At 36.7% G+C, this 27,676-nt stretch overlaps 1 protein-coding gene across 8 annotated transcripts in view; it reads right to left on the reverse strand.

Annotated features, from left to right (window-relative positions):
• The window catches only part of MYO16 (myosin XVI), a 359,429-nt gene that overhangs the window by 214,513 nt on the left and 117,240 nt on the right, over window positions 1-27,676 (reverse strand). For all 8 annotated transcript variants that reach the window (XM_014267408.3, XM_074535973.1, XM_074535972.1 and 5 more), the window contains 2 exons: window positions 24,308-24,451; window positions 547-655 (listed from right to left, as the gene is read on the reverse strand). In XM_014267408.3, the coding sequence (XP_014122883.2) occupies window positions 547-655; window positions 24,308-24,451 (253 nt within the window). The remainder of the gene's footprint in view (window positions 1-546; window positions 656-24,307; window positions 24,452-27,676) is intronic.

Raw genomic sequence — 27,676 nt, forward strand, 5'->3', positions numbered from 1 at the left:
ATACAAGTCCTCTGATCTATAACATATTAAGCATAATTGATAATAGAAACCTCACTAAAGTATTTTCACAATTAAAAAAAACCTAAACCAACACTAATATTCCTGAATGAGAGATAAAGTATCATATGAATTTTCATTCAAATTATTTGCAAATATTTATTTAGCAGTCTGTCACTTGAAAAAAATATTCTGAGACTATAGATGGGAAATGAAACAAAATGTAAAACCTAGTCCTTGAATAGTTAAATTAACTGTTTTAAAAGCTTCCACATTGCTGCAGTTTCTCTACTTTGAATTTAACTTCTAACATCTCCATACAAAAGGTCAAAAGCAGTTTTGACAAGGACAACTGCCATTAGCCTTTGTTAGTTGTTTCAATTTAAACGCACAGAAAACATTTTAGTTCCAAGTCATCTTCCTCCCCTTCATCCCCAACTGATATAGTTCAATTGGCTTTGCCATGACTCCCATCAGATCAATACACATCCTTATTATTTTTATGACATGTTCAATAAAAGCATTCCAAAAGCTAAAGAGCTGACTTACCATTTTCTTCCAAGTACATCAGAAGGATGCTGCTGGATTCAGTCCCTTCTACAGCATAATCAAGTGCAATATTTCCATTAACATCTTGCAGAAGCACATTTGCTCCAGCCTACAGAGAAGAATTAAAAGCACTTTAGGTTTTTGCACTGAAATCTCAAAACACAACTGGGGTTCTTACATGATCCTATTCAAAAACACTTCAAAGCTGGGGTTCTTAGGCAGCAGGCTGATTATAACCTGAAGCAAAACCAAGCACACAAAAAGGCAGAGACAAAATGAATGACTCATGATTGTCAAAAAGGCTGCCTTTGTTTGAGACAGCTGACACTGTTGCCACACTATCTGTCCAGTCTGGCTTTGCTACACAGATGTCTGAGTTGCTCATCGGTGAGTTTTGGAACCACCACCATTTGCAGCAAAACACTTTAAAGTCAGCTGTCACTGACCGCAGTCTGCCTTAAAACACTCCACCAGCAACCAGCAGTGGTCAAGAGCTGCCTGACAAGCAGCACAGACACCCTGCAGCAGGGATGGGCAGACAGCTGGCCTGGGTAACCCTGTCAGCTGGCCTGACCTCCAAAGGCCTCATCCATCAATCCAACTCAAAGAGAACCATCCACTGCTAAATCAAATTGCCATTTGTCACCAACTGGAGACAATGAAAATGAGCTTGATAATTTCAACTGTAGTCTTTAAGAAGCCAGGCTGAAATTTCTCTAAGTTTCATTCAAAATTCAATATAAAGGAGTGACAACTAAGAAGAGCCCTTGGGGTTGAGGGGTGGTGAAACAAACAGATTCATTATTAGCTTGATTGTATTTTCCATATTAAAGATTGTTAATGTAAGAATTTGAGGAAAATATATTTTTTTAAGTAAAAAAGCTGTCATTCTTGAAAATATCATAAATGTCTGGTGGACATAGAAGCTTACATTACTAGTGTTACAGCATTAGAAGCTACATTACTAGTGAATTGCCATGTATCTTCTTTAAGAGGTTGTAACATTAATTAATTTGAAATTTTTCTCTATGGCTTTTAATGGCAAGGAATTATGAAATAAGTGTGACCTCAGGTAAATTTAATTACTTTTCTTAACAGCTTGTATGATAAAGAGTTTAATAAAAATGAGAAACGCCAAGGACTGCCTTTCATAAAACCACATCAGCAGAGGTCAAATGCAATATCAAATTATTAATAGAAGACATGACTGCTTTTTTCAGGAGCTTTTTTTGTAGGTATTGTATCAAAGAAAAGCTTGCAGTAGGCTCAGGTTCTGGCTCAGCTGGTAATATGATACAAAAAATGAACAAATTCATGTAAGCTTTAGGTTATCAAACTTGAAGCTGAACTGTTAGTCTGAGGTGATCTGAGTTTCCAACACAGTGGCCAGGGGACAGACAGGCATCAAAAACTACTCACCTCAGCTGTCTCAAGCATCTCTTACATCCTATTGGACCACATTCTATGCAGCAAAATAATCTGTCCTCCTACAAAACACACTACTTTCTTCTAGCCTTATCTTGTTGCACTGACTGCAAGGAGAGCCCAGAGAGCAAATTTAGATTAGATGTACTTCTTCTGAATTTTTAAATGAAATTAGATGAGAGGATTTGGCTTCCATGCTTAATGAAAAGGAATGGAACGAGACTTAAGTGTGAAATCTTACATTCATTATAGTGCTATGAAAATAAATTTCTACTGTCTGTCCTGCCAGATAAAATCAAAAAGATGGTAGGAAATCAAATAAAGGATGAATTTGAAGATCATAGTATCTTTAGGGGATAGTCTAACAACTATTTATTGCACTTGTTCCACTACTAGGAAATATGATTTTTGTTTTACTTTCTACTCACTGACCCATGAGAGTTTGTTGGTGAAGGTAGAATTATGAAAGCAAAACAATTTCATATCTCATTACTTTGCATATAACAAAAACCCACAAAATCTTTCAGGTATAGAGTCTTCCTTGCACATAGATAATCTCCAGGTAATGTAAAAAGACCATTTTATTCCTTGTTAAGAAACCAAAAGACCTTGGACATATCAAAATCAGGAAAAGTAGAATAATTACTTAGGTCAGCAGCACACTTTTAATTCACTTCTAAGACGTAATATCACAGAAGGAAGGATGCAATATGGAATTACTCAACTCCAAGTAACCTTTATTGGGTATTTCTATATTAATTTCTTGAGAAATGTTTGGAATGCTCCCAAACAGTTAATTTTAAGGGTTTAATAATAGGCATGTTTAATATGGTGTATTATCATCCCTGCCTCCCAGCTCTGCACCATCTGTGATCTTACTGGGGCTGTGCTCTCACTGCCCACACCAGGAATGAGCACCTTGAACAGGACCAGACCCCTACTAACCAGGGGCTACACCACTAGTGTGGAACACATTGCAAACATCACAGATCTTGTACCTTAGTTTAGATTCAGATGGCCAGAACTGTGCTAAAGAACTTGAGTGCTCTGTTACATATACAACCTTGTAGGCCAGACAGTAAGAAACCCAGATGTGACTAGAGACAATTCAGATTATCTGAGTATAGTTGTACTTTGTTTCTGCTCACAGCTCTTGCAGGAAACATGAGGAAAACTGTCCCCATGCTGCTGATTTTACTTTCCAAATTTACATGCATACCTTGTTTATGCTCTAAATGCTATTCCATATTTATTCCATTTCAATACAGCCCACTTGAATTCTGCATGTGGTGCTCAATGTATGTGAAAAGTTACTGGCTTACTTATTCTCAACACTTCCTCATTCTTAAGTCACTTCTCAATAAAAATGATTAATATTTTGCAAAGTTTTATGTACTATATGTCACATATAAAAATTTTTGAGATAATTATTTGTCTGCAATGAAACATGGTTTCTATTTTAGTAAGACTACAGAGGGAACAACTTTAAATGTTTTACCTTAAGGTGTTTCTAAAGACAACAGTTTAAATAACACCAAATGCAAAATGCACCTGAAGTGCATTTGTGCTATGCAGAATGACATCCATATGTAGATACAGCAAGAGAGATTGAACTCTGGTGATCAACAATAATTCAGTAGACTTTACAGATTTATACAATATCCCCACATGATCAGAAATGTAAGCCTGTTGCCAAAGAGAAAATGACTTTGGCTAGTGAAAGGACAAAATATTTCCTTTCTGGTCCAGCAATGATGATTCAAAATTCTTCAATTTTTATTAGGATCACACTAGTTTGTATTTTTAAATTATGTTTTAATTTCTGTGTATTTATATATCTGTAGAATCTTTGTTTTCAATGTTTTCATTTCAGAAAACCAGAGTACAATAGCTAATTTCTAAATTAAGTGGCAACCCTAAAGATCAACTAGAGAGCTCAGGAGGAACGTTGCTGAAGTTAGACATGCACAGTTCCACAGTACTAATCTGTGTGCATACCCACATTTTTTACCAATGGGATGCAGTTTAAGATGGTTTCCCACTCAGTGGAAGAGAGATGAGCAACTTCAGACTCAGTCTAGAGTACATGACGCAATGTACATCTCCACTGCAACTTAAACCATGATCACATCTTTGTTTAAATAAACTTGGAGCTAATGTAAGATAGTACAAAGAACACTGATTTTGCTTAACAGGATGCTGTAGGAGCTGAACTCTTCGTCCCCACACCATGTTCCAGAAGATGGGGAAAGAACCAAATAGCTTCTGAAGTCTAGTCACTAGTGGAAGTTTTGATTTGCAAGAATTTACAAGAACTAGCAACTGCATGGCATCATCACATGTGAACAGTCCTCTACAGTGCTCTGTCCCTATTATAAGCTCCCTTTTCCCCTTGGGACACACATCCAGGTATAAATGCAGCCACAAACTCTCAAGACTGTGCTGCTGCAGCTGTATCCAGTGGATCAATGTCCAAACTCCCACTGCTAAGCTAAAAGTTGAGTTTAGTCCACATTCTACGGTTAGGAAGCCTAATTAGTGATATTGTTAACTCAGAGGCAATCAATAAACAATCAATCTCTCAACCTGTTTTTTTAATAATTAACTGATTCTAAAAATCAATTGATCATGCACAGGGGTAATTTTTTCATTCACCATTTAATTTTTTAGAAAGTCTTAAGACTTTCTTCTGTACTATTTATTATCTGGCCAATATTCCTTCCTAATATTTCTTATTTCTAGTGCTGTGATGCAACTTATTATTCCCAAATGAAAAATGTGTCTGCCTACCATTACTCAAAAAAGCCCAAAAAACCAAGGGCCGAGGAATCTCCATTCTGAGGAATGTGCCCTTATTTAAAGATTTAAAATAATTATTTTCCTTCTGTGTCTCTGAAATCTACAATATTTTTTGTATTGGCTGTATAACTTTTTCAGGATAGGTGAAAACCATATGAAAAGCTGTGGGCTTAGACCTTCTCCAGCCATCCCCAGGGTTCAAGCACAGAGTTCTAACCACTGGGTTGTATGTCCAGAAAATCAATGCCATCACAAAAATATGGACAGCAGTGTAATCTGATTTAGGCATTGTTTGAGGACTCCTAACTTACCAAGGTTCCCCCAGGACTTGGGAGAGATTTGAGCATTTCTCTGCCTAGGTACTACCTCGTGCTTACCTTATCAACTAGGATGTCACAGGTTTTCCACCCAAACATCGTGGTCAGAAGGGTTTCCTGGTGGAACTACTTTCTGAACCAGAGTCAGCATCAATCCACTTTAGGTGGAAATTGGGCAGATTCCTGAAAGTCTGACTATGATTCAATGAAATTCTCGAAATCCTTTCTTCTGTTACATACCTTAAATTATTCTCTCAAATCTGTGGGCCATGCAGGTTATTTAAATATTTGAAATAACTAAGTAATTTAGCTTTATTCATACAGTAGAAAGTCCCAAGTGCATTATAAAATATTTGAAATACAGAAATGATGACCAAGCAATTGCCTCTGTCTCCTAGGATTACCACCATTGGCTTGATGAGGTTTTAAGAAGGCAATGAGAAATACAGTGGACCCTGAGGAATATGTGAATATGTGTGGATATTTAAAAAAAAAAGAAAAAAAAAAAAGGACAGAGGCAGAAAAAAATAATATACCTGTTGCTATGGAAAAAAACCCCAAAAATCTATTTTCCTAATAGGAGGCTTCTATACAGTTTTTACAGTGGTTCAATTGTTCTACAATACCCTAGCTGTGTGCAAATTGTGCAGTCACCTGTCAACCCCATCACAAAATCTGACTTTTTTATATATACTTATATTCTTATATTAGTAATCTATTTTATTCAACTCCACATATTCCACATGTATATAACAGTATGCAGTTATATACATGCAAATGTAGAAACACGTACATAGTATTTTCTCATCTATGTTCGTCAATTTCCTGCAGGGATAGGCAACATTTTTCCATTAACAGCTTGAACTCTTCACTTTTCATATTTTTTTTAAATATAACCACATGACTTACAAACCACACCATTTTTAAATGTCATTAACCAAGATTAAATGTAATTCTTCATAAAAAATTAGTGGCATTTCACTTCCTGTGACATGTGCAGTTAAGTTTTCCCCCCTTCATTGACCTACTTTTTCAAATTAATTCCATGAAAATGTTTTGCTCATTGAAGGACACCCAAGGTTTACACACACACCTGCATGTTCTCATGTATGCCACAGCTACTGTGCTAATCCTACATCCTTGCCAAAGCCCTCAGTACACAAACAGTTAAAAAGAAAGTAAAAGTAATCAGGATATAAAGCTCTATTTGTTTGAGAATAAGGAAACACAGGGAATCCCACATGCTCATGGCTCCATGCAATCGTGCTCTCCAACCTCAACGGCTTGCATAAATTTTCATTCACGATACTAAATCCCACAAATCTAGCTGGCTCCTCTTTGTAGCTGGTATTAGACTTGTTGAATCTTATCCCTTAACAAAGCAAAAGGAATAAAGTTGCTCTACACAGTGTTGTGGTTTAGGTCATTAGCACTGGATACCACTTTACACAAATCCACAATGCTGAACAGATGAGGAACAGTTCTCAAGGCAAAGCTCAAAAAAAAAAAAAGCTGAAGACTTCACCACATTAGGAAACCACAGACAAAGAAATAAAAAATTAAGTGAGATTGAGCAGCTGCTCTCAGTTCAAAAGCATGTCTTCCTTCCAACTCATTTCAACAACAGATTTTCTGCAGGCAGAAAATTATTTCACAGAAATCACAATACAGCTACTAAAGAGCTGGGGAAAAAAGTGATTACAATTATAGATCCTCCACTGACAGTTCCCCTACCTGCTGCCATTATAATTGAGTTTTGCCTGCCTAGTAAGAAGAAAACTGACAGACACAAGCTGAGTAACCTCTTCTATATTCTCTTTATGAGCACAAAACAATCAAGAAAACATTTTGCTAAATCTAAATATTATCTCTCAGAATGCTGATTGTGGACTCAATAGTTTCATTGTAACTTTTCTCCACACAAACCTTTAAGGAAGACCCTTCCCCACAACACCACAGATTATTAAGATATTTGGGAGATAGATAACCAGTATCTACACACTCCACAGTAAATAAAAGATTCCTGTTCCGGAACAAAACATCAAAAGAAATCCTGAATCAGGACTAGAAATTTACCATAAAGGAAATCTATTTCTAAATATTTACTTTTACTCTTCCACCCCCTAGTCTTGACAAAGAAACGGAAAGGGACCACAAACATTTACAAGCTATCTACAAAGAAATGGAAGTTCAGTACAGACCATGACAAACAGTACAGCCACCTCAAAGCTGCTCTAGCTGCAGTTCTGGCTTATTGACTCTTAATGTAGCTTGCCAAAAGAAAAGAAAAAAAAAAAAAAAAGACAGCATATTTCCCTTGTGGAAGACAAGAGTATGTCTGATGGATTATCATTCTCCAAATAGGAATATCTGCTGCACAGCTAACTCTAGCAGCCTCCTTCCTTTCATACATCTTGAAGAAAAGCAAGGAAGTGGAAATTTCACCTGTAAAACAGCAATCCTTTAAAATCCCATTCTTCATCCTTCATCAGGCAATTTCCATCACTGCAGTCTGTGGGGAACACACCTGATATTTTATTAAATGGGAATTTCAGTAACTCCAGACTGATGACTTGATCTTCAAAGTATCATGTTTTACAAAAAATAAACCATGTCTTCTCTTGGGCAGTTAAGTTACTTAATGCTGTCATTATGTTACAAAGATTCTATTGCCATTACATTGCAAGGGTTCCATATTGCTAGAGTTTTGTACCTCCTTGATATTTCTTGTAGGCAACTCCTCTAAGCACTGACTCTTCCTCATCCTCACAGCAGCCAACTGACTCCAGTTCCCAACAATCCACTCTTTTATAACACTCTTCTAATTGGCTACAGCTGCAACCTGTTAACTTCAGGCCTGCTCCTAATCTTTAGTAATTGGTTCAGCTGCAAATCTTTAGGGGATAAGATTACATTCTACACCATCTTCATTTACACCTACTATATCTCCCTACAAGTTAAGTTCCACATCAAAACACCACTAGCCCTCAACCATAAAGTATGCCATAACTTTTCTAAAATAAAAGGTATTCATCAACAAATTCTTATGCATTGAAACCTGAACTCCTAAAAGAACTGAAGAATTGCAAACAGGGGCCTCATGAAGGCTGAAAATATTTTCTTCCTTTCTTTACAGAGTGTCTCTTAGCAAAGTAACTAGGACCCAAGCTCCACGTCTATACATATAAATTCAGAACTAAAATCTGTGGATCACAAATCTAACAACTGTTAGGTGCACTACCAAATGTTTCATGCATGCCTTACTTGGGCTTGTGTAGCTATAGAGAAAATTCAGGGAGCAGGAAATCCTCCTGCTCAGCTGATTTCCTTCATAGTAGGGCATCATATTAAGGTGTACTCATGAAAGAAAATCTCCCTTAATACAAATAGAAAAACCTCTCCCTTCCTTTTACACGGACTTGCAGAGGGCACAGCTCTGCAAACTCAGCTGACCCAGCACACCATTTACAGGACTCCTTCCATAACCTTGAATCAATGCTTAGCTGCAGCAGGAGTTTCCACCTCTCACACAGGAAAGGCTGCAATATTACTGTCTGCAATATTTGCTCTATTTCAGGGCTTTCAACTTTGTAAGAGTTGCTACTGTCTATAAATCCATGCTTGTCACATTACCAAAACTTTTCTTTCACAGGGAGTAGGAACTGTCTGCCATCTGGATGAGCTTAACTTGTGATATAATAAAGGTCTGAATTCATTTTCAGCATGCCTGATCCCACCCACATCATAAAAACACAAAAACAAAGCTCAATCCCTTATGTCTGTGACAACGCAGCCTACAGAATCAAAGCTGAATTCAGAGCTTTATAAGTGCCCTCCAGACATATAAAATAAACTAAAAAGGATAAAACACATATCTCCAAAAAAAGCACTCTCAATAAATCAGGAGAGAATGCAGCGCTGAAAATTTTATGCTAATACTTTTATGTAAATGCTAAAATAGATGCATTTCTATTAACACCAATTTATGTTAGGCAACTATTACTCACTTATTTCTATCATAGGTACATGCTAAACCAGTCAAGGAATGATCATATAAATGTAGTTTGATATTCACTCATCCTTGTATAAGTAAAATATTTCAGCTGCACTGTGGATAAAATTTCTTTAATTCACGGCCCTTCTGGGTTCCAAGTTGCAAAAGTGGGCACCAAAATCTGAATACACAACTTATATGCTCATCAAAAGAGACTTACTTTCCTGTTATAGTCTTGAAATTAAGATTTATGGGAGCATGCCAGCGTGCATAATGAACGTCATAGTGTTCCAAAAATCCCAGGCGTGTATCTCTATGACATGCTGGGTAAAAAGGGATAAAAGTATGTGCCAATACAGGGTCTGTTCATAAAAAAACATCCTATAGTTGTATATATAGGATCACCAATGCCTACAAAACTCCTCAATTTTATTTGACAATGTGCTTCTTGATTGTTGCATTACTCCACAAAGTAGTAAAAAAAGTAGTACTTTAAATTGTCAAAGTTCCACTACCCTTTTGGCAACCATTTAGTTCATGAATAAAGCATTTTCTTCCTTAAACTAATAGAATGTAGGCAATGTCAGTTCACAGAAAAGATTTTCAGTAGAGTTAAAAAAAAAAACAAGACTGTCATGGCACATATTACAGATTGCTTGACAGGCATAGTCTGTTTGACTAATGCATGCAGAAGATAAAAGAATTAGCACTGATGACTGAAAATGAAAGACCAACATTTTCCCATCTGTTTGTGCACCATGGGGACTTAAATTCCGCCCATCAGCTGGAAAGCATGAAAAGGGCAAAGAAAATCCCACTCAGTTCCAGTCCTGAACACTTCTGAAAGCACTCTAGTAGTGTAGCATGCTTGCAACAGCATCTTTCAAAGTAAAATACAACTAAGCATGCAGTTCTGAAATAAAAAGTTAAAACCTACTTATCCAGAAATGGTCAAATAAAAAGTAATGTACATTTCCCAAGTTACCACTATTGCTGTGTCCTAGAACTACAAAATTCATGAGCATTGGGGAACACTCTATTAATTCAAAAGGCATACAGATTTGTCCTTGGATCTTAATCAGACAGCAAGTTGTCTTTAATGGTGGTTCTTCAAATTCTGAATCCTAATACAAACCACCAAGGTTTCTTGGAATTTAAGGTCTTAATTTCTAAGCTAAATATAATCTGATTTCCTTGACTTAGCTTTGCCTCAAGTAATTATTCTTATTTTCTCTTTTCTCCCACACAAATATCTGGAACCGTTGAGTACCATCCAGCTAGTTTGACTAGAAATTGCAAGAACAGAGTTATTTTTGTTATATCCATTTCTGTTCCTTAACTTCCATACTTTATTCTGAAGTTTTTCAACAACTTCAACTGATCATTCTTAATGTCATGAAAATCTCTACCTCAAATGCATGGCTAAATTTTGCCAAACAATTTGAACAATAATTGCCTCAGCCTCAGTGTGTCTTCATATGTAATCACTGCTGGTTTTATAACTGTGAGGAAATAGGCCTTAAAACCAATACTTTTTCTCTTACTTTTATTGGCTAGATGTGCATTCAGGCATGAGACAGTTTAGTTTAGCCACAGTGTAGGGCAAATGAATCTACACTTTCTGCTGTGACAGGCCATGGGCAGGACATATTCAGTTCTAGGGCTCTCACATAAGTACAAGTTTAAACATCCAATTCTCCAGTCTCTGCACATATGCTTTACTCAAACAGAAATTACAGGAACCAATCTTACTCTCAAGATATGCACTTGTCTTAATACAATATCAATATTTCAATATTTTACCTGCCAAAAATTTTCCATTGAAAAAAAGAGCAGTTACATTAAAGAGCAGCTAATGAAGAATTATACATCTATGATTTTCATCTCCAAAGCCAAGTATGACAAAAAAGAAAACAATAATGGTGTTTCTTTTTACTTTCCTACTTTATGAAGGCACCTCTTGGTTCAAAATACATGTTGCACATTTTCAGTAAGGGCTTCTCAAAAAAGAGACAAAAAGATGAGGCATTAGGGTATCAGAAGGTCTCTAAGAGCATGAAGACACTCCTTTTAGCTTAGTATGCAAAAAAAGAATTTTATTTTGAAAAATTACATGAATTGGATGTACTTGTTTGAATGTCACAAAAATAAGTTGATATATTTTAACTGTTTTAAAACCATTTTATCTGAAAGTCTGAAAAAAAGAGAAAAATTTTCAGAATGTATTTTCTCACTGAAATTTTGTATTTTTATTGAAAGTGGAGGTAGACTAAAGAATTGAAGAAATTATAAAAAACTCGACTTGCATGTTATATATCAAAAAAAAGGTTCTTTTTGCCTAGAATAGCATTCTCATTCTGTTCTATTATTAAGACGCTGCAGCAAAAATCCAAAAGATCAGAATGAGGTCAAGAAAAGGATAGTTGAAGTACAGAAGGAGGGGTATTTGACTTGATATTGCCAGCACTCAAATTATTTGGCAAGAAAAGGGAATTAGAAAGGAAACTTCAAAGAGCATTGATGACTAAAGACTAAAATTTCCCCATCTGTTTCTGCACATGGGACTTGCAAACTTCCCATCAGTAGCAGAGCTTATGAAAAAAAAAGAAATTATTTGAGCACTGAATGTCTCTGATAACAGTATAGAAGCACACTTTCTTCTAATTTTACTTTAATTGTAATTGTTAAAAATTATGACAGGCACACAGAAAAATGATCAGTCCCTGTCTTTATATAATACTCCAACAAAAGGTCACTTTTTGAAATTATTGTCTTTTATTTTTAGAACAAATAGAAAGAAAATCTCCTTCACACAGGAAGGAATGAGCCTTTGGAATTGTCTGTCAAAAAGTCTTTTAATCTGACACTGCAGTTAGAGTTAACAGTTACTTTATAGCCATTAAGCAAGCCTGTAATTACATAGGGTCAAAAAATCTCATACTTTAGGAAGTAAAAAGATCATTCCCTAGGGTTAGCAAGAGCAGTCACCTGTGTACAAAATTGGACAGTTAGCAAGGGACAGCTTTATTGCAGGCAAAATGGAGATAAAAAGCATCCTCTGATGATCCACTACTGTACTGATAAGTACAAATATAATATATGATATCAAGGTTAATGTTTGACTAGTACATTTACTTACAAAGTTCTATGTGTTTGTATGTATATACATGTATATATGCATGCATATTTATGGAACAGTACTCAAACACACACACATATATATATATACAAACACATATATATTTATACACATACACTCTCCAAACAAAACTGCAGGAGAAAGTTCTGCCTGGCAGCTTCACTCAAAAGCATTTCCACTCCTGGCACACCATAGAAGAGGGCAGAACAAAAAAAATAAAACCAACCACATGGCTGCAAAGAAAGGAAGTTGATTTTGATGGCTCAGTACAGATTGAAAGTTGTTTTTTGAAGAGCTTGTAGTTTACATGTTCAGTGTATATAACAAAAATGTAGAAAATCTAACTAACCTTGAGGGGCAAACCTCAAGGCCGTGTTTAACCTGATGGTCTTCTCCTCAATCCTCACAGTTTGGGGGAATTTTTCCCTTCCTGTCTATGCACACTGTCATATCCATGTCTATGTATTTATGTTACTGGGGAAATACAGATGCTGAATGTTTTGATTTTCATTTTCCAGTCCATTTTGAGGTTACATGCACACATGTGTGTGTGTGCATAATGTGTATATATGTGTATGTGTGTGCCTGTGTGTGTGTGTAAATTAAATACACTTAAAATGGCACAAATGAATAAATAGCACTACTTCAGGTGCGACATCAGATCTTACAATTTTATTAATGCAGACAAAAAAGAGCCGACGTTAACGTATATAGGCACGCAGAGTAAAAAGAAAGAAAATCTGTCTTACATGTCTCTGGTGTAAAAAGCAGGAGATTAAACAGCATGCAATAAACAGTAGCTGTGCACAGCATAGACTTTCTGCAAAAATAAATGTGTCATGCAAGGAAGTAAGAATACAAAACTGCTATTTTAACTCAGTTAATTTGCATTTTTGTTATGAGACAGATTAATTGTGTTGATTGATAACATCACCGTGTTCCCAAGTGTACAGGGAAGGGACTGTACAGCAGCTTAATCTGCACTCAGGGTGATGCCGTCTTGCTGGTTAGTAATTAAATCTAGATCTTCTAGAAACAAATCATCGTGTGAAATACAAAACCAATTTAGGGAGTTTAGCATGCCAGTCACCTTAACACAAACCTGGCTTCTCAGAACATCAGCATATAATTAGAGAACTCACCAGAAGAGTAGAAAACTCTATTATTTTCCTGTGCCTGGGTAATGAATAAAGTGCAGTAGACAAGAAAATCTTCCAGTCATAGCCAATAGTAACTTGCTGTGTGGGACTGCAGCAAGTTAGTCCCTAATATAGCTGTGCGGGAAATATGTGCTCCATGCCAAACTTTGAAATTGATTATATGAAAAGAAAAACAAATACTTATAAATCCTAGCAACAGAAGTATAACCACAGCTAACATTTATATATTAACCAAACATAAGACTCCAGGGCTATGTGCAATAATTGGTCTCTGTGGATTAATATATATATATTGGAAAAGTGATTAAACTTTACACAAAATTAAATACTTCAAATATTTATTTATATTTAAATAAATACTTCAAAGACATAATGCTGTGCCATCCAAGGATTTGTCTATATGTTTTATCAGACAAATTTTTTTCCTCATGTCCATAAAGTGTAATATTAGCAGTCAATGTTGAAGTAATAGGCATTAATCTATCAACTGCCTATCACATTGCAAATAAACAATTGTTCATAATCAATCCCTTACACTTATCTGGTCTTCATTCCAGAAAATAATTTTTTCCACCTGCCAGTACTGTCATAATTTTAAGGAACATCCCTCTTCCCAAAAAACGCAAGTTGGTAATCTTGCAGTATTCACTAATTCAACAAATACTTTCCATTATTTAACATTTGGAAAAATAATATTTAGTGTGTTTTAAAAATTTATGATATATCACAGTTTCTAATGGGAGTAATTTGAAATTTAACAAGTCTGGTTTCATAACTTCAAATAGCTGAAGATACAGCTGTTATTTAGAAATAATTTAAAGGTTAGTTTTCTCCTGTGCTGTCATAAGCTGGCTTTTATACATTTTCCAACATCTCTTTAGCCTTTCATCCTTACAAGCAGCAACCACATCTTGCTCAAACTCATTATCAAACCAGAAAATATAAAGTACATCCAACTTTCCATTATTTTTCTTTTCATTACTTTAACTCCTACACTTCTCTATCCAACCAAGTCTCATTATTTTATATTGTTCTATACTGAACTGAATTACTTTCTTTTTCCACACATAGTCCACACCAATTATTCTAGATTTGAAAAATCAATGCTTTTGCTCCACCTTTGCTATTCTAACTGAAAAGTCTTCAAACTCATGTGCAAACCTGAGTCTCCTAATGACCTTCGTGCCACCTCATTTATTACCCCCACTAACCCTGCACTGTTACAATTTACCTAAACCATCTGCTTTCAATGTATAAGCCAGCTTTTCCTGCAGCAGTTTTCTTTCCAATGACTTTGCACATCAATCTTTATGGTGTCACATCAAGGTAAGCTGTCCTTGAACTTCTGATAGATTGTATCAGCGCTGCAATTTCCCCTACTGGCTCACTCACAAATTCAAGAATTCATGGACGTTCATTTGATGGTTCTTTTTTCACAGGTTCATGCTCCCAAGCCCTTCTAAATTATGCATTACAAACTATGCCATAGTAATATTTCATTCCAGTATTTCTGAAATGAAAACACATAAAAAGCCATATACAGCTGGGAGGAGGCGGCTGGTTTGAGTGGTTTGGGAATTTTTTTTAGCATTCAGGGAGAGCTCTTATCCAAATAAATAATATATTAAATAATATAATAAAATATTTTTGCTTTATTCATGAATGGTACAAACTTTTAAAAATTATTATTATATTTTTAATGAGAAAAATTTCGTTGAATACTTAATTAAAAAAATGTTTAAATCCTAATGACATGGTGATTCAAGGTCTGGTTCTAAGTTCAGATTGCTTCAATACTTGATGTCAAAATCAAGTCAAAATCTGTCACAGTTGGAAAACATTGCTCACAAAGATATATATCTAAATTAAAGAAGTGCATTGTTCTCATGATTACTAAATTATACTGGCTTTCCAATCTCACATACAAATTAAACACATGCTTTTTACTTAAATTTGTCTAGGAAATTTCCATCTTCCCTGATAACAGTATTTCCTAACATTTTAAAAAAATAATAAAACATCCTTCTTCCCACTGAAAATCCAGATTTTTCTTAAAATAATAAATACTTCTGAGGAACACAATTAATTACTGATCTAAATGCCATTCTCAACTTACTTCCAGAGACTAAACATCCAGCTTTTGTGGCCTTGGGGATTCTTTTTCTTTTGAGAAAGAAAAAGTCCTTTTTTTTTCTCCTTTGATTTCATGCTATTTGGCCATTATGTATTTTGCTTTTGAATATCTGTAAACAGTATTAAAAACAAACAAACAGAAATATTTCAAATGCTTGAAAAAATGGTATGTTTGCCTAGTACTTAACTTTTCTTTTTGAACTATGTTCTTCCATGAATTTTTCTCCTGGCTGTTTTTGGGCTATAGAAATTTCGCATAGTTTGTCAGGCATCAAATATCTACCATATAACTTGATTTATTATTTATTTTTCACAATAGAATGTTTTTAATATCCTCTATATGTTATTTTATTGTCTTAAGAACACAATGAGAATAATTATATCCACACTTCTGAACAGCTGTCATGAGGAAATAAAATACTAGAATGGATCTCCTGAAGCATCACTTTGGTAATTCAGGTAACACATAACACATAATCTCATTGATGACTTTAAGATCAATTTTAAAGCCAATTAGGGATCAGGTTTGGTGTTTTTTAATTCTTATTACTCCTGCATGGAATGACACTTTCCAACATATGTCTCCTAGCATTAAGAATGCTTAGTTTCATTCTGTCTTAAATTTATTGTTGGACACCTTTGCAATCATTTGCTTTCATGCTAGCAGTAACTTCAGGTTTTAAAAGCTTTTTCTTACCTCTTCCTCTAGCCTGATAAATTTACAGAAATTTTTATAACCTCCCTGATTTGATTTTTTTAAGTACAACATATTATTTTTACTTCCTTCTCTTAAGATAAGCTTTTTACTCCCTTGTTTATCCTTGCAGGTTTCCTTGGTACAATTTCTCACTCCTGAATGTGGCTGTAGATAGCAAACTGCAGGCTGTCATTACTTGGACAGCAGCAAAATCACTCTTCCCTTTCTCTTGGCAACATCTTCATTCTGACAAATCCAAGAATCTGGTTTTCCCCACCTGCAGTTACATGTTTGCAGCAAACAATTGTCTTAAAATTGACTGAAGCTCTGAGGTCTTTTTCCAAATTTCCAGCTGATGGTTCCTGAGAATATTACAGAAACATCTGTTGCTCAGAGCATGACCTTGTATTTGTACACTGAAATTTCAAGCCATTTTAATTACTTAAGTTGTCAAAGATACCTAGGATTTCTCTGTGACATTAGAATCCTCACCCCAATAGAGAAGACATTGCAGCATTGTCTTCAACATATTCATTATCATATCTCTATTTTTCTTCTCAAGGTTATCGCTGAAAACTCTAAATTAAATAGTCACAGGACCAATCCTAATGAAACCTCAGCAACTCTCAGGCCCATTTCTCTATTAATAGCTAGGCTGTTGTCTTGTTACCAAGCTCTTCACTACCAAGCAGTTTTTCACTTCTGCAATTTAACTAAGAGTTTTCCTCAATTCCCTAGCTACTCCATGAGCAACTCTCAGAATAATTATGTCAGTGATTCAAGTAGAGGCCACTTGGCATGAAGAATGAATTTCACCTTCTACAAACATCCCCCAGTGGTGGAACATCCCCAGACCATCTTCTTCATAGCACAAAACTATGCTTACTGAAGATCAAAGCCAGATGTTGATTTTTGTTATTTTGTCATTCCTTGATCCTTTTTCTCTGGGGAAAAAGAGAATATGAGTGAAGCTTATCCAAAATTCCCCATTTTTGTGCATGTTGTCCATCTCTTAGCATACTTTTCCTGATCTGCTCCAGCCAAACCTGGGGCTGATATTTTTTCCAGCATGTCTAACTCTCTTTTACCTCCAGGAGCTTTTGTTTTCTGGAAATGCTCTAAGAACTCCAGAGTATACAGATCTGCTACTTAATAGCCATGGTCTCTGTCCTAAGTCTCATCCCCAACCCCAAATGTTTTCCACCTGGACAGGGAGGGACGAAGGGAGGCAGAGAGGGAAAGTGTCTCCGTTTGTATGTGAGATTTCTAGACATCAAAGGAGTATTTACAGACTTCTACATCTTACTTTCTGTGTCTACTTCCCTTGTAAAAAGGCTTTGATTTCTGCCATGATTTAATGTTCTTTGTACAGTGAACTGCAGATTCTATTTCACTGGCTATTTCTCCTGTCAATTGAAGTTCAATGCTACATCTTTTCTCTTTATATTATTCTCATTTCTTCTCTAGGCTATCTCATTACTTTCATAATAGTGCTCAAAGTGAAATGCTTTGACCATTTTGCTGTATCCAGTTAAGTTCCTGTTCTTATGTCTCCTTAAACAACTTTTAGTGCTGCATGACTAGCTAGCTTCATCACTTTTTGCCAGTCTTTATGTAGAAGGACTAATATTTCTACAGTTTCCCATGAGTGTTGCCATCTGGTGTTCAGCAATTCATTAAAAGGCATCACCTAGATTAGTTAATTAGTGGCCTTCATCTAGGGTAATTTTATGTTATCTCAGCTAGGAATGATGAAAGGCTATAAACCAGTAGTACACACTCTCTGGAAGTTCCCTCCTACACTTCTCACACATCCACCAGCCTCTGCAAACTGAGTGAATTCAAATAGATACCCACAGCTTTCACAGAAAAAAATGCTATTTAAATTTCCTTACTACAAATATTGGTAACCACCTCTAGAAAGAGAGAAGAATCATTTTTCTTTTGGGCTACATGATCATTTATACTGTACACTGTTAGCCACTGTCTCCTCATGACCTCTAACCACTCTTCATTCTTTCCCTTTCCCTGTGTCCCCTCCTATTGACTCAAAGGAGGAAGTCATACTGAGCAAGATTGAGTGGGAGGGCAGAATTGCTTCCTCTGAGGAAGTAATTGTTTCTGGAACTATGAAATAGAAAGACCTTTCTTTAAGTTTTAAAGATAATGGCATTTTGGTAATTCATCTCAGCTTGCTAACACAGCCTGACGCAGTTGCAAAGAACAAGGGCAAAATAACTATGTAACTGCTGCCTGATTACATGACTGCAGTTATGTGCCTTTCTCAACTGCATGGGGGAGCAGAAAAGAGAGTTACAGCCCCATAAAGACTGCCTCTCTGCTCGCACCAGAAGTCAGTTCATGTAATTTTTTTTTTCCAGTACAAATATATCTGGTTTTGGAAAGGGGATTTTACACCAAAATCAAAAGTGGATTACACATACAGTGGATAGCACTATATACCTGACACTGCTCATCTATTTGCTGTAAATCTAATGAAAAATTTTATGTTAACTCTCTTTTGCACACTGCCAAGCACAGATTTTCCTAAGTTCTTAAATAGGGGAGTGAAAAAATACTCAGCCGCAATTTTTTTTTTAATTTGTACTTTTAGCCTTCTATGCCAGATTTGCATTTTGTGCTTCAATTCTAGGTTCCAAAAAGTACACGATGAAACATTTAATTAGTTCGCAGACAGAAGGTACACTTACTTTTCCTAGTAAGGTCAGTTAAAAAAAAAATGTATTAAGAATGTTCTGAGGATGTAGTACTGATCTCTTCTAGTTAATTATGTGCCAAGTTTATCACTGTAATGCTTTCAGTTCTATGAAAGAATAAATAAAGAATAAGTCTCTACTGTGCCACATACTCTACAAACACCAAAATACCATCTCCACCTTCCTAGTTTCATTTGACAAGATCTGCCTTGAAGATGATGAAACCCTAACATTCATGTTTCCCACTGAAAGGTGCCTCCTGACCATAGTAAAATGAAGTACACTATAAAAACACAATCTCATCAACTTTCTCTGTTGCTCTCAACCTCAGGTCAGTCAACATTAAAATATTTCATGATTCTTTGGGAGTGCAAGGAGGGAAAAAACCACCCTCAAAACCAAAATCAAAGTACAGTAGAAAAGAAAAACCATAGTTATCAACCTCTGATGTGTGAGCCAAGCTGTACAGCTTCATGATGATTATCTGTGTTATACTCTGAAATTAGCGTAATAAACAGCAAGTCATAAAGAAACCTGTGGTTTGCAACACAGCCATAGTTATCTTGAGAAAAAGAAATGAATGTGGAAGCTCAATATGACTGTGAACCAGTGCTGTGCCTCTAAAACACAGAATTCATGATGACAAATAATGCAGAGTAAACAAAAATAATAATAATAAAAAATACAAGGTTCTACAAAGAGGTATTTTTATCTACCTACCCTACTGCCTGAGTAGCCAAGGTTAATATACAAAACTGCAACAGTATCAATGTTTGTTCCACCATATGTGTGCAGTTTCTGGCTGGGATTGAGTAATTTTCCTCCCAGTAGCCAGTGTGTGTTTTGGATTTGTGTTGAAGTGGGTTTGATAACCCCGGGATGTTTTAACTATTGCTGAGCAGCATTCACACAGATCCAAGGCCATTCCTGTTCCTCAGCCCACTGCTGCAGGCTGGGGGTGCAAAGGAGCTGGGACAGCTGGCCCCAGCCCTTCAGAGGGATATCCCACACCATACGGCCTCATGCTCAGACATAAAGCCAGGGAAAGGAGGAGGAAAGAGGAGGGTGTTCAGAGTTGATGGCATTTGTCTTCCCACTGCACTGTTACATGTGGTGGAGCCATCTCGGCTTCCCTGGAGATGGCTGAACACCTGCTTGCTGATAGGACAGTGTGAGTTAATTTTTCTTTGCTTATGTGTGCAGCTTTTGCTTTCCCTATTAAACTGCCTTTATCTCAACCCACTTTTTCCCCTTGTGATCCTGACCTGGGGCGAGTGAATAAGAAACTGTGTGGGGCTGAGCTGTCATGACAAGAAGATAGTTTGAACAGTGCACAAGTAAAGTGAAGGCTACCCACTCTTATGTAACAATTACAAGTATTTGAAGATAGAAATTGTCTTTTGTGGAGAACAATTAGACTGCAAGAGATGGGTACAAGTTTAAAGCTGTAGCCATTTAAAGGACAATGAGATGATTAAACACCTGCAACAGCTAACAAAGCAGGAGCAGCAGCTAATATGCTGGTGCTTAGACATTCTGCAACTCTGGTAACATGGGACAAAGAACTAAGGTACAAATTTTGGCTAGTGTTTCAATTCAATATAGAACAAATCTAGGGATTAATTAAAAATGCAATGTTGCAGTGCACCCTAAATGGTGAAAAAGACCACACCCCAACTAGACAGAACTGCTGACAGCTCATCCAGTCTTGAGCCTTCAAAAGGCAGGGAGGCAAGACAGAGAAGATCCTTCCAGTAAATCTCATTGCTGTTCACACTCTTAAGAAATTTCATGAGGGCACAAATGTATATAAGCCTACACATCTTTGTTCTTAAATAAAAGACACTTCAGCATTCTCTTAAGCTGCTACAGGAGCCTCTTTCACCCAAAATCCACAAAGAGCGATTCCCTGTGCCACAGGGAGAGCACACAACGCTGCTGGGGCCGAGCAGTGACTGATGAAGGTGACCTGTCCCTCACCATTGCCATGTGTGGCAGCAGACCCCCACGGACCACCTGTGATCCCTGCACCTCCTGATGTGCCAGCAATGCCCCGGGCCAAGCTCCTCACTGGCCGACTGCTCTGCTCAGCACACACGGGCTGGCTCTCCTGGCTGCTCAGTCCAGGGCCCCCTCCCTTGCTGACAGCCACAACACTGAAGAGACACAAATACATCCCTGGAAAGCTGTGCCACCCAAGGTAAAGTGCTGGGAATTATGGAAAGAAATAGCTTCAAGCATTTCATTCTGCATCCATTTCTAAACCAGTATTTACAATTCCAATAGCCTTCCAGCAGGACACGACAGAAGATTACCACACTGCAAACAGCTACAGCCCCTCCTAGTTTGCAGTGAATGAGCTTTGATTTTGTCATTGCTATCCACCAGAGCAAAGAAATTGTGAGTCACCACAGTTTAGGTGATGAATAACAAGTCACTGCATTCATCTGAGTCTCTTGTCTCAGCCAGAGAAAAATGAAGGCCACCAAAGGCGGGCTGAAGTCTGAAACTGGAGGTGTTTAAGCAAATCTTCTTTGATAGCCTTCTGGGATCTACATAGACTTTTTTTTTCCTACTTTCCCCTCAAGAAATGTGTTAAGTTCTTAATGAGGAAATCTCCACTGGCTTCTGTGACAGTTTTCCAGAAATCTGAATTGAACAATTAAAGGATTATGTTCTAACATTTGAAGTCACATCTTTAAAACAGAAAATATGGTGTAGTCTGGGATATAAATTCAGTCCAAAAGAAATATTTATTTAAAAATAATTCCTGAGATTACAAGAAGCATTATTTTTTCTTCCAATGAAAAACTGTGGCATAATAGAAGCTGACTGTAGCTCATATTGGCATTATCGAGGTTCATGTTACACATTAGACATGGTCCATGAAACACTAACCTCAAGGCAAAGTAATTTCTAATATGAATTGCTCACGCAAAGGCAATTCAGAATTGTGAAAATAAGTCTCTTCAACCTCAATTTTCATCTTCACATCGTCAAATATTATCAAAGAGAGCATTAATGTGATGGTTCAAAACCTAGAGTTTACCGAAGAATATTTTCCTTCCTCTGCCATCTCTTCAAAAATCTTTAAAGTTCAAGTTTAAAACCTTTATTTTGAATCTAGAAGGGAGAGTATAAAGATATTATTTATCTAGCCAAGGAAACACTGCTTTAGTAGTTCTGACCACCTAAATGTGGGCAGATTTACCAGAAGTTATCGGAAATAATATGGACAATTCAAACTTTATCTGCAAAAATCCACGTGTACCTCTGCTTATTGGAATTTTAATACATTAGGTAACCAAGTTATCAGAAAATAGTTAGAGCCTTCAGATGAAGGCAGCTTGCCACAAACACGGACCAAGTCAAAAACATTCAAATGATAGGCACAAGAAAATTATTTTGAATAAAACCCTGTACAGCAATACTTGAAGTTTGATTAGATTGAGCTTCTTGAAAAAATGGTCAAGGAAAATTTTACAAATGCCCTCTATAACCTAAACTGTTCCCATTGACGACAACAGCACTGTAATCAGAATTTCTGAAAATTCTCCCCATTACAAGAGTTTTCCACAGTACAAGATTTTTTTATAAATAAACTGCTCTGTTCTAATTTGTTTATCACTCTAGGAGTACATGCAGAATGCAAAGGATACATAGGCTTCAGAGGTATCTACACTGGACAGATTGAGGTAATAGAAGAGATAAAACACGACCTGGAATTTTTATCCTTTATTTGCCAGGAGTAATGACAATGTTTAAAACCAGATGCATGTGATCTTTTTTTGTTGTTTTGGTTTGTTTTTTGTTTTTTTTTTTTTTTGTTTTTTTACTGCACAGGTTGCCCAGTGAGTTTGTGGATTTTCCATCCTTGAAGATTTGGTCCTGGGCAGGCTAATGTGCCTAGTTCTTGTCTGAGCAGAGGGAATGGACTAAATAATCTAAAAAGAATTCATGAAATGTATTATCAAGGATACAGTCTAAAAATATATCTCTCTTCCCTTTACATGTAACATTGCAATACAATTATAAGCATGACAAGAAACTCTGACCTTGCAATGACCTATTTAAAACATAAACATTTTAAAATTATAGAAAAATACTAAAAAGCTTTAAGTCCGACTGTGAAATGTTTCTGCACTACTGTTTTAAAGAGCAAGATCACATGAACTGAGAGAAAGAGCAACAGTATTACCATTGCATAAAACTAGAGCTTTTGGTACTAGGAAAAGAAACACAGAACAGCACCAGAGAATCATTTAGGTTGGAAAGGGCATTTCAGATCATCAAGTCCAACCATTAACTCAGCACTGCCAAGTCCACCACTAAACCATATCTGTCACATCTAAACACCTTTTAAATATTTCCAGGGGTGTTGACTCTATCGCTTCTCTGAGCAGTCTATTCCAATGCTGACAATTCTTCAGCACAAAATATTTTTCCAAATATGAAATCTAAACTTCTCCTAAACTTGAGGCCATTTCCTCTTGTCCTATTGCTTGTTACCTGGCAGGAGAGGCCTACCTCCACCTTGCTACAGCCTTCTTTCAGGCCTTCTCTGGGCCTTTTCCTCTCAATCCTATACAATCCCAACTCTCTCAGCTGCTCCTCACAGGACTTGGGCTCCGGACCCTTCCCCAGCTCCATTACTCTTCCCTGGATTCTCTCCAGCCCCTCAGTGTCTTCCTTGTAGTGAGGGGCCCAAACCTGAACACAGGATTTGAGGTATGGCCTCACCAGTGCTGAGTACTGGGGACAATCACTGTCCTGGTCCTGCTGGACACACTACTGCTGATACAGGCCAGGCTGCCTTTGGCCTTCTTGGTTCACCTGGCACACTGCTGCTCTCTAAAAAGGCTGAATGTCATATCTACTACTACATTGTGCAAATTCAGCATTAAAAAGTCAGAGTTGTTTATATAAATATTAAATTTTTCTCATTTTGATCATGTCCACATATATTTTGTTTATGACTTTTAACACTACATACTGAGTGTAAGGGAGCCAATACTTGCTTTTCAGAGGAAGCTTTTAATAAGATTGTCTGAAAAGCAAACCCTTAACAAAAAGTGACAAGGAGAAAAGAGAAGAAATTCTCTGAATATCCCATTTGGGACTGAGTGTTTATCAGAGATATAGCACATCAAGCTGTTCTGTGCTGAAATTTAACAAATCACAAGCTCTGGACCACAGAGGAGAAATAGGAGATACTTGACATGGATGTTTGCAATTTATTCTTATTGAAGTCCTAAAAATGCACATGTTTCACTGATATGATTAGCAGCAATATGTTACATTCACACAGCAGTTTCAGACCTTAGGGTGCTCCATTCTGTCTCCTTTTCAAGCCCACAATGCATTGGCTTGCTTTACTTACTAGTAGCAGTAGCAGGACAATATCAGGATTATCACAGGCACAGGCTACATGCATTGATGTCCAAAAATCCTCATCTTGATGATTTACATTCACTCCTCTGTCAATTAGAATTTCAGCAGCAAATGCATTATCATAGCGAGCACACTGGAAGAAAAAAAGAGCAGATTAGGGATGGTGTTTTCCTCGGGCGTACAACTAAATTTGTTACACACAATTTAAATTGGGCAGATGACACATTGTAGTTAAGCTGCTGTGTTTGTAGGGAACAACAGCTGAGGAATCTATAGAAATAATTGTGTGGAGATTTCCAGTTCCATGTGCATGACTCACAGAATCCCCTATTTCCTTATGAAATCTGCTGAATCTACTATAAGGATGAGGCTTTTTTCCTGTTCAATACTGCCATTCCAAATCAGTGCACAGGCATCTGTGCAGGATCATGAGCAGTGGTATCTAAGTATATGTGCACCCACACATACATATGTCCATGCATACATGAATTTCTGCCTTTTATGCAGTTCAGAGTAATATACACCCCTCTTCATACCTCACTTCTATTTCCAATCCACTAACTATACTGATTCCTGTCTGAATCTCTTTGCCAGATGAATAGTCTGCACACTGAGAGTGTTATTGTGGGGTGGATGGATGCACGTGTGTGTATGCGTGTGTGTGCATGTTTCTATACCTTGGCCATGGTCACAATTTTGGTAGAGAAGAAGAAAATAGCCTAGAAATTGTGTTGACCTTACTCCTCTGTCATATCTATGACTTTTTATGCATACGGTTATGGATAGTACCTTTAAAGGCAATCAGGGCACCTCAAGTTAAGATCCTGACTCGGGCCTCACATACAGTCTCAGTAACTCTTTAGAGAAGGAACCCATCTCTTTCCCCATGGGGAGACTAATTTTAATCTGGCATGGAAGCCAGGATACAAAAGAAAGTGAGGAAGAAGGACAAGTGTGACTGGATTTTACTGTCAAGTCAAGATATAGTTGAGATCTTCAGCAGAGCGCTGCAGCTGCATGTACCCCTGCAATCATAAATATAGATAACCCAGAAGATTAATATTAAATTCTATCAGGATAAAAACCAGTCCCGCCTAAATGATTTCCAAATACACCAACCATTAAATTATAGAACAGAAATTAAATTCTGATGTATTTCTTTTAGCTTGTGTAACTTATCCAGCAGCTCTAGTAACAGTTTTGTTCTGTTGCATCAGTATCATTCACTGTATCAGTACAACTGAAATCGAGCTGTTCTGTGCTGAAATTTAACAAATCACAGGTAAGACATTTTATATTGCAGATCAGCATAATGTAACACCAACCACATTTTCAAGACATTGTTAAGCAAAAAAAAAAAAAACACCACCAAAAGAAAACCCCAAAACCAACCAGTTCTAGAAATGACAGGTATCACTGAGCCATTTTGTATATTAATAATAGACACAGAGCCTTTGGTGATTAGTTGCAGCTTAGATTTGTTGCTGCTTCTTGATTATTGTTTAATAGATTTTGTGAAATAATTGTACAAGCTCAGTTAAGGCTCCAGAATAAAACTGTGACACACATACGTTGTTATAAGGGTGGGAGTGTGTGACTGCCTGTGTGAAGTGACCTGACACCTCGTGCTTGGCAGTGCACAGGCAGCTCAGGCACCTACTCCCTTTTTATTGTACTTCTCCTCTCATGGAACCTAAAGAGAGTTCAGTGAATATTTCTGAAGTTCCCACAGCTTGCCTAGATTAAACCATATTGGGATACTCTCTACACAGACAAAACCAGAACCTTTATCAAGTGTCACATTTGGGGTTTTTTTTTAGAATTATATCGCATTTTGATATGAAAAAAGGAAAACGGAATTTTATAATGAATCAGATTTTAAGAAGAATGTCAAGATATATATATATTTTCCACCCATTCTGACACAAAAACATTTAGCCTACAAGTGGAAAGAATAAATACCAAGCTCCCCTTTGGACCAAGCAATCTCACAGTTGTAAAACTAACACTTAAAATGGATCTGAGTGGGCTTTAAGAATATAACACAGGTGCATGTTAATTAATAGTTTCAATTCTTGATGAAAAATAAATTTGGCTTATCTTGTTTCCCTGTATCATGATTCTCCTCTCCTGTCTGTACTGCTCCCAAATCAGGGTCAAATCCAAATTTCATTGAATTCAGGTTTGCCTCTATCTCCAGTAGGATGAACATTCCTGTAAATGAATTATGAGTGCTTGCAAGTACCTCTGACTAAACTGAGGCAGTAGGTTACACATGGCTCTCTAATGCAAATTTCTTATTGCAAAAAGCTTTCCTTCCTTTGGAAGCATATGTGTGCCTGTGAAGCAGCAGGCACCACTTGAGAGATGATGATTGTGACAGTGAATTTGGGCGTGATGCAGACCAAGAAACCTAAAAAGGCACAGCTCAACTGCAGATTTTATCAGCAGTTAAAAACTGTTCATCAGCTAAACTAGATAAAGCAACTTAAAATCTCTGAAGATTAATTTTTCTGTCTTTTATTTCAAGATGCCTGACACTTATGTCAAATCACCCACACTGAAGATAAAGATTGTCTCCTAGGGCTTTTGGCACAGGGTAAGATTAGGGATGTCTCTGTTTTGGGAATATCAAAAATAACATTTCTTTTGGACTGCATTTTTAAAGAGTAGTTGAGCATTTTTACAGCAGACAAATAGTCGGAGAAGAGAAAAGAGAATTAAAATTTTCTCTCTTCCAAATCAGTACTGCACTTTCCCTTTACTTTGGCCTCTATTTTCTAAAGTCCTTGATTAAACAGCATGGCCAGGGAGGATGGAAAACAAAGATAAATTACATAACAAAAATGCTGTATCTTGCAAGACTATGGCCACAGGTTTACTGGAGTCCAGTAATATTACAGGGGCTCTTTCTCATCAATAAATTGCTGTATTTTGCACACATACTATGAGAAATGTAATCCAACTGTTATAAAATGAAACACTTTCCCAGCAGACTTTTCGTTACTTTGCTCAGTTGCATTTCTTTCAGCCACAGTGTGCAGCAAAGTGTCTTAAAATAGTTTCAAAGAGAGCATGTCTGCAACTGAAGCATCACAGACCAGGATGATAAGATGTAGGAATTATTTATGAGTTTTTCTACTGGCTTCAGCAATGCCAAAATTCTACTCCTATGGTATTTTCTGTTTGCCTGTCATGTCCTTACCTCTTGTTTTTACTTTTAGTATATACAAACTGTTTTTCTTTTATCTTCTTATTACTTAATCTGAATTGCTATGCAAATAATGATAAATTAAATGTAGGTAATGTGTTAAGTATCCACACGTAGGAAACTGGTGCAAGAAAGTATCACAAAAAA

This window comes from Zonotrichia albicollis, chromosome 2 (assembly GCF_047830755.1).
Source record: "Zonotrichia albicollis isolate bZonAlb1 chromosome 2, bZonAlb1.hap1, whole genome shotgun sequence".
In the NCBI taxonomy this organism is placed as follows: Eukaryota; Metazoa; Chordata; class Aves; order Passeriformes; family Passerellidae; genus Zonotrichia; species Zonotrichia albicollis.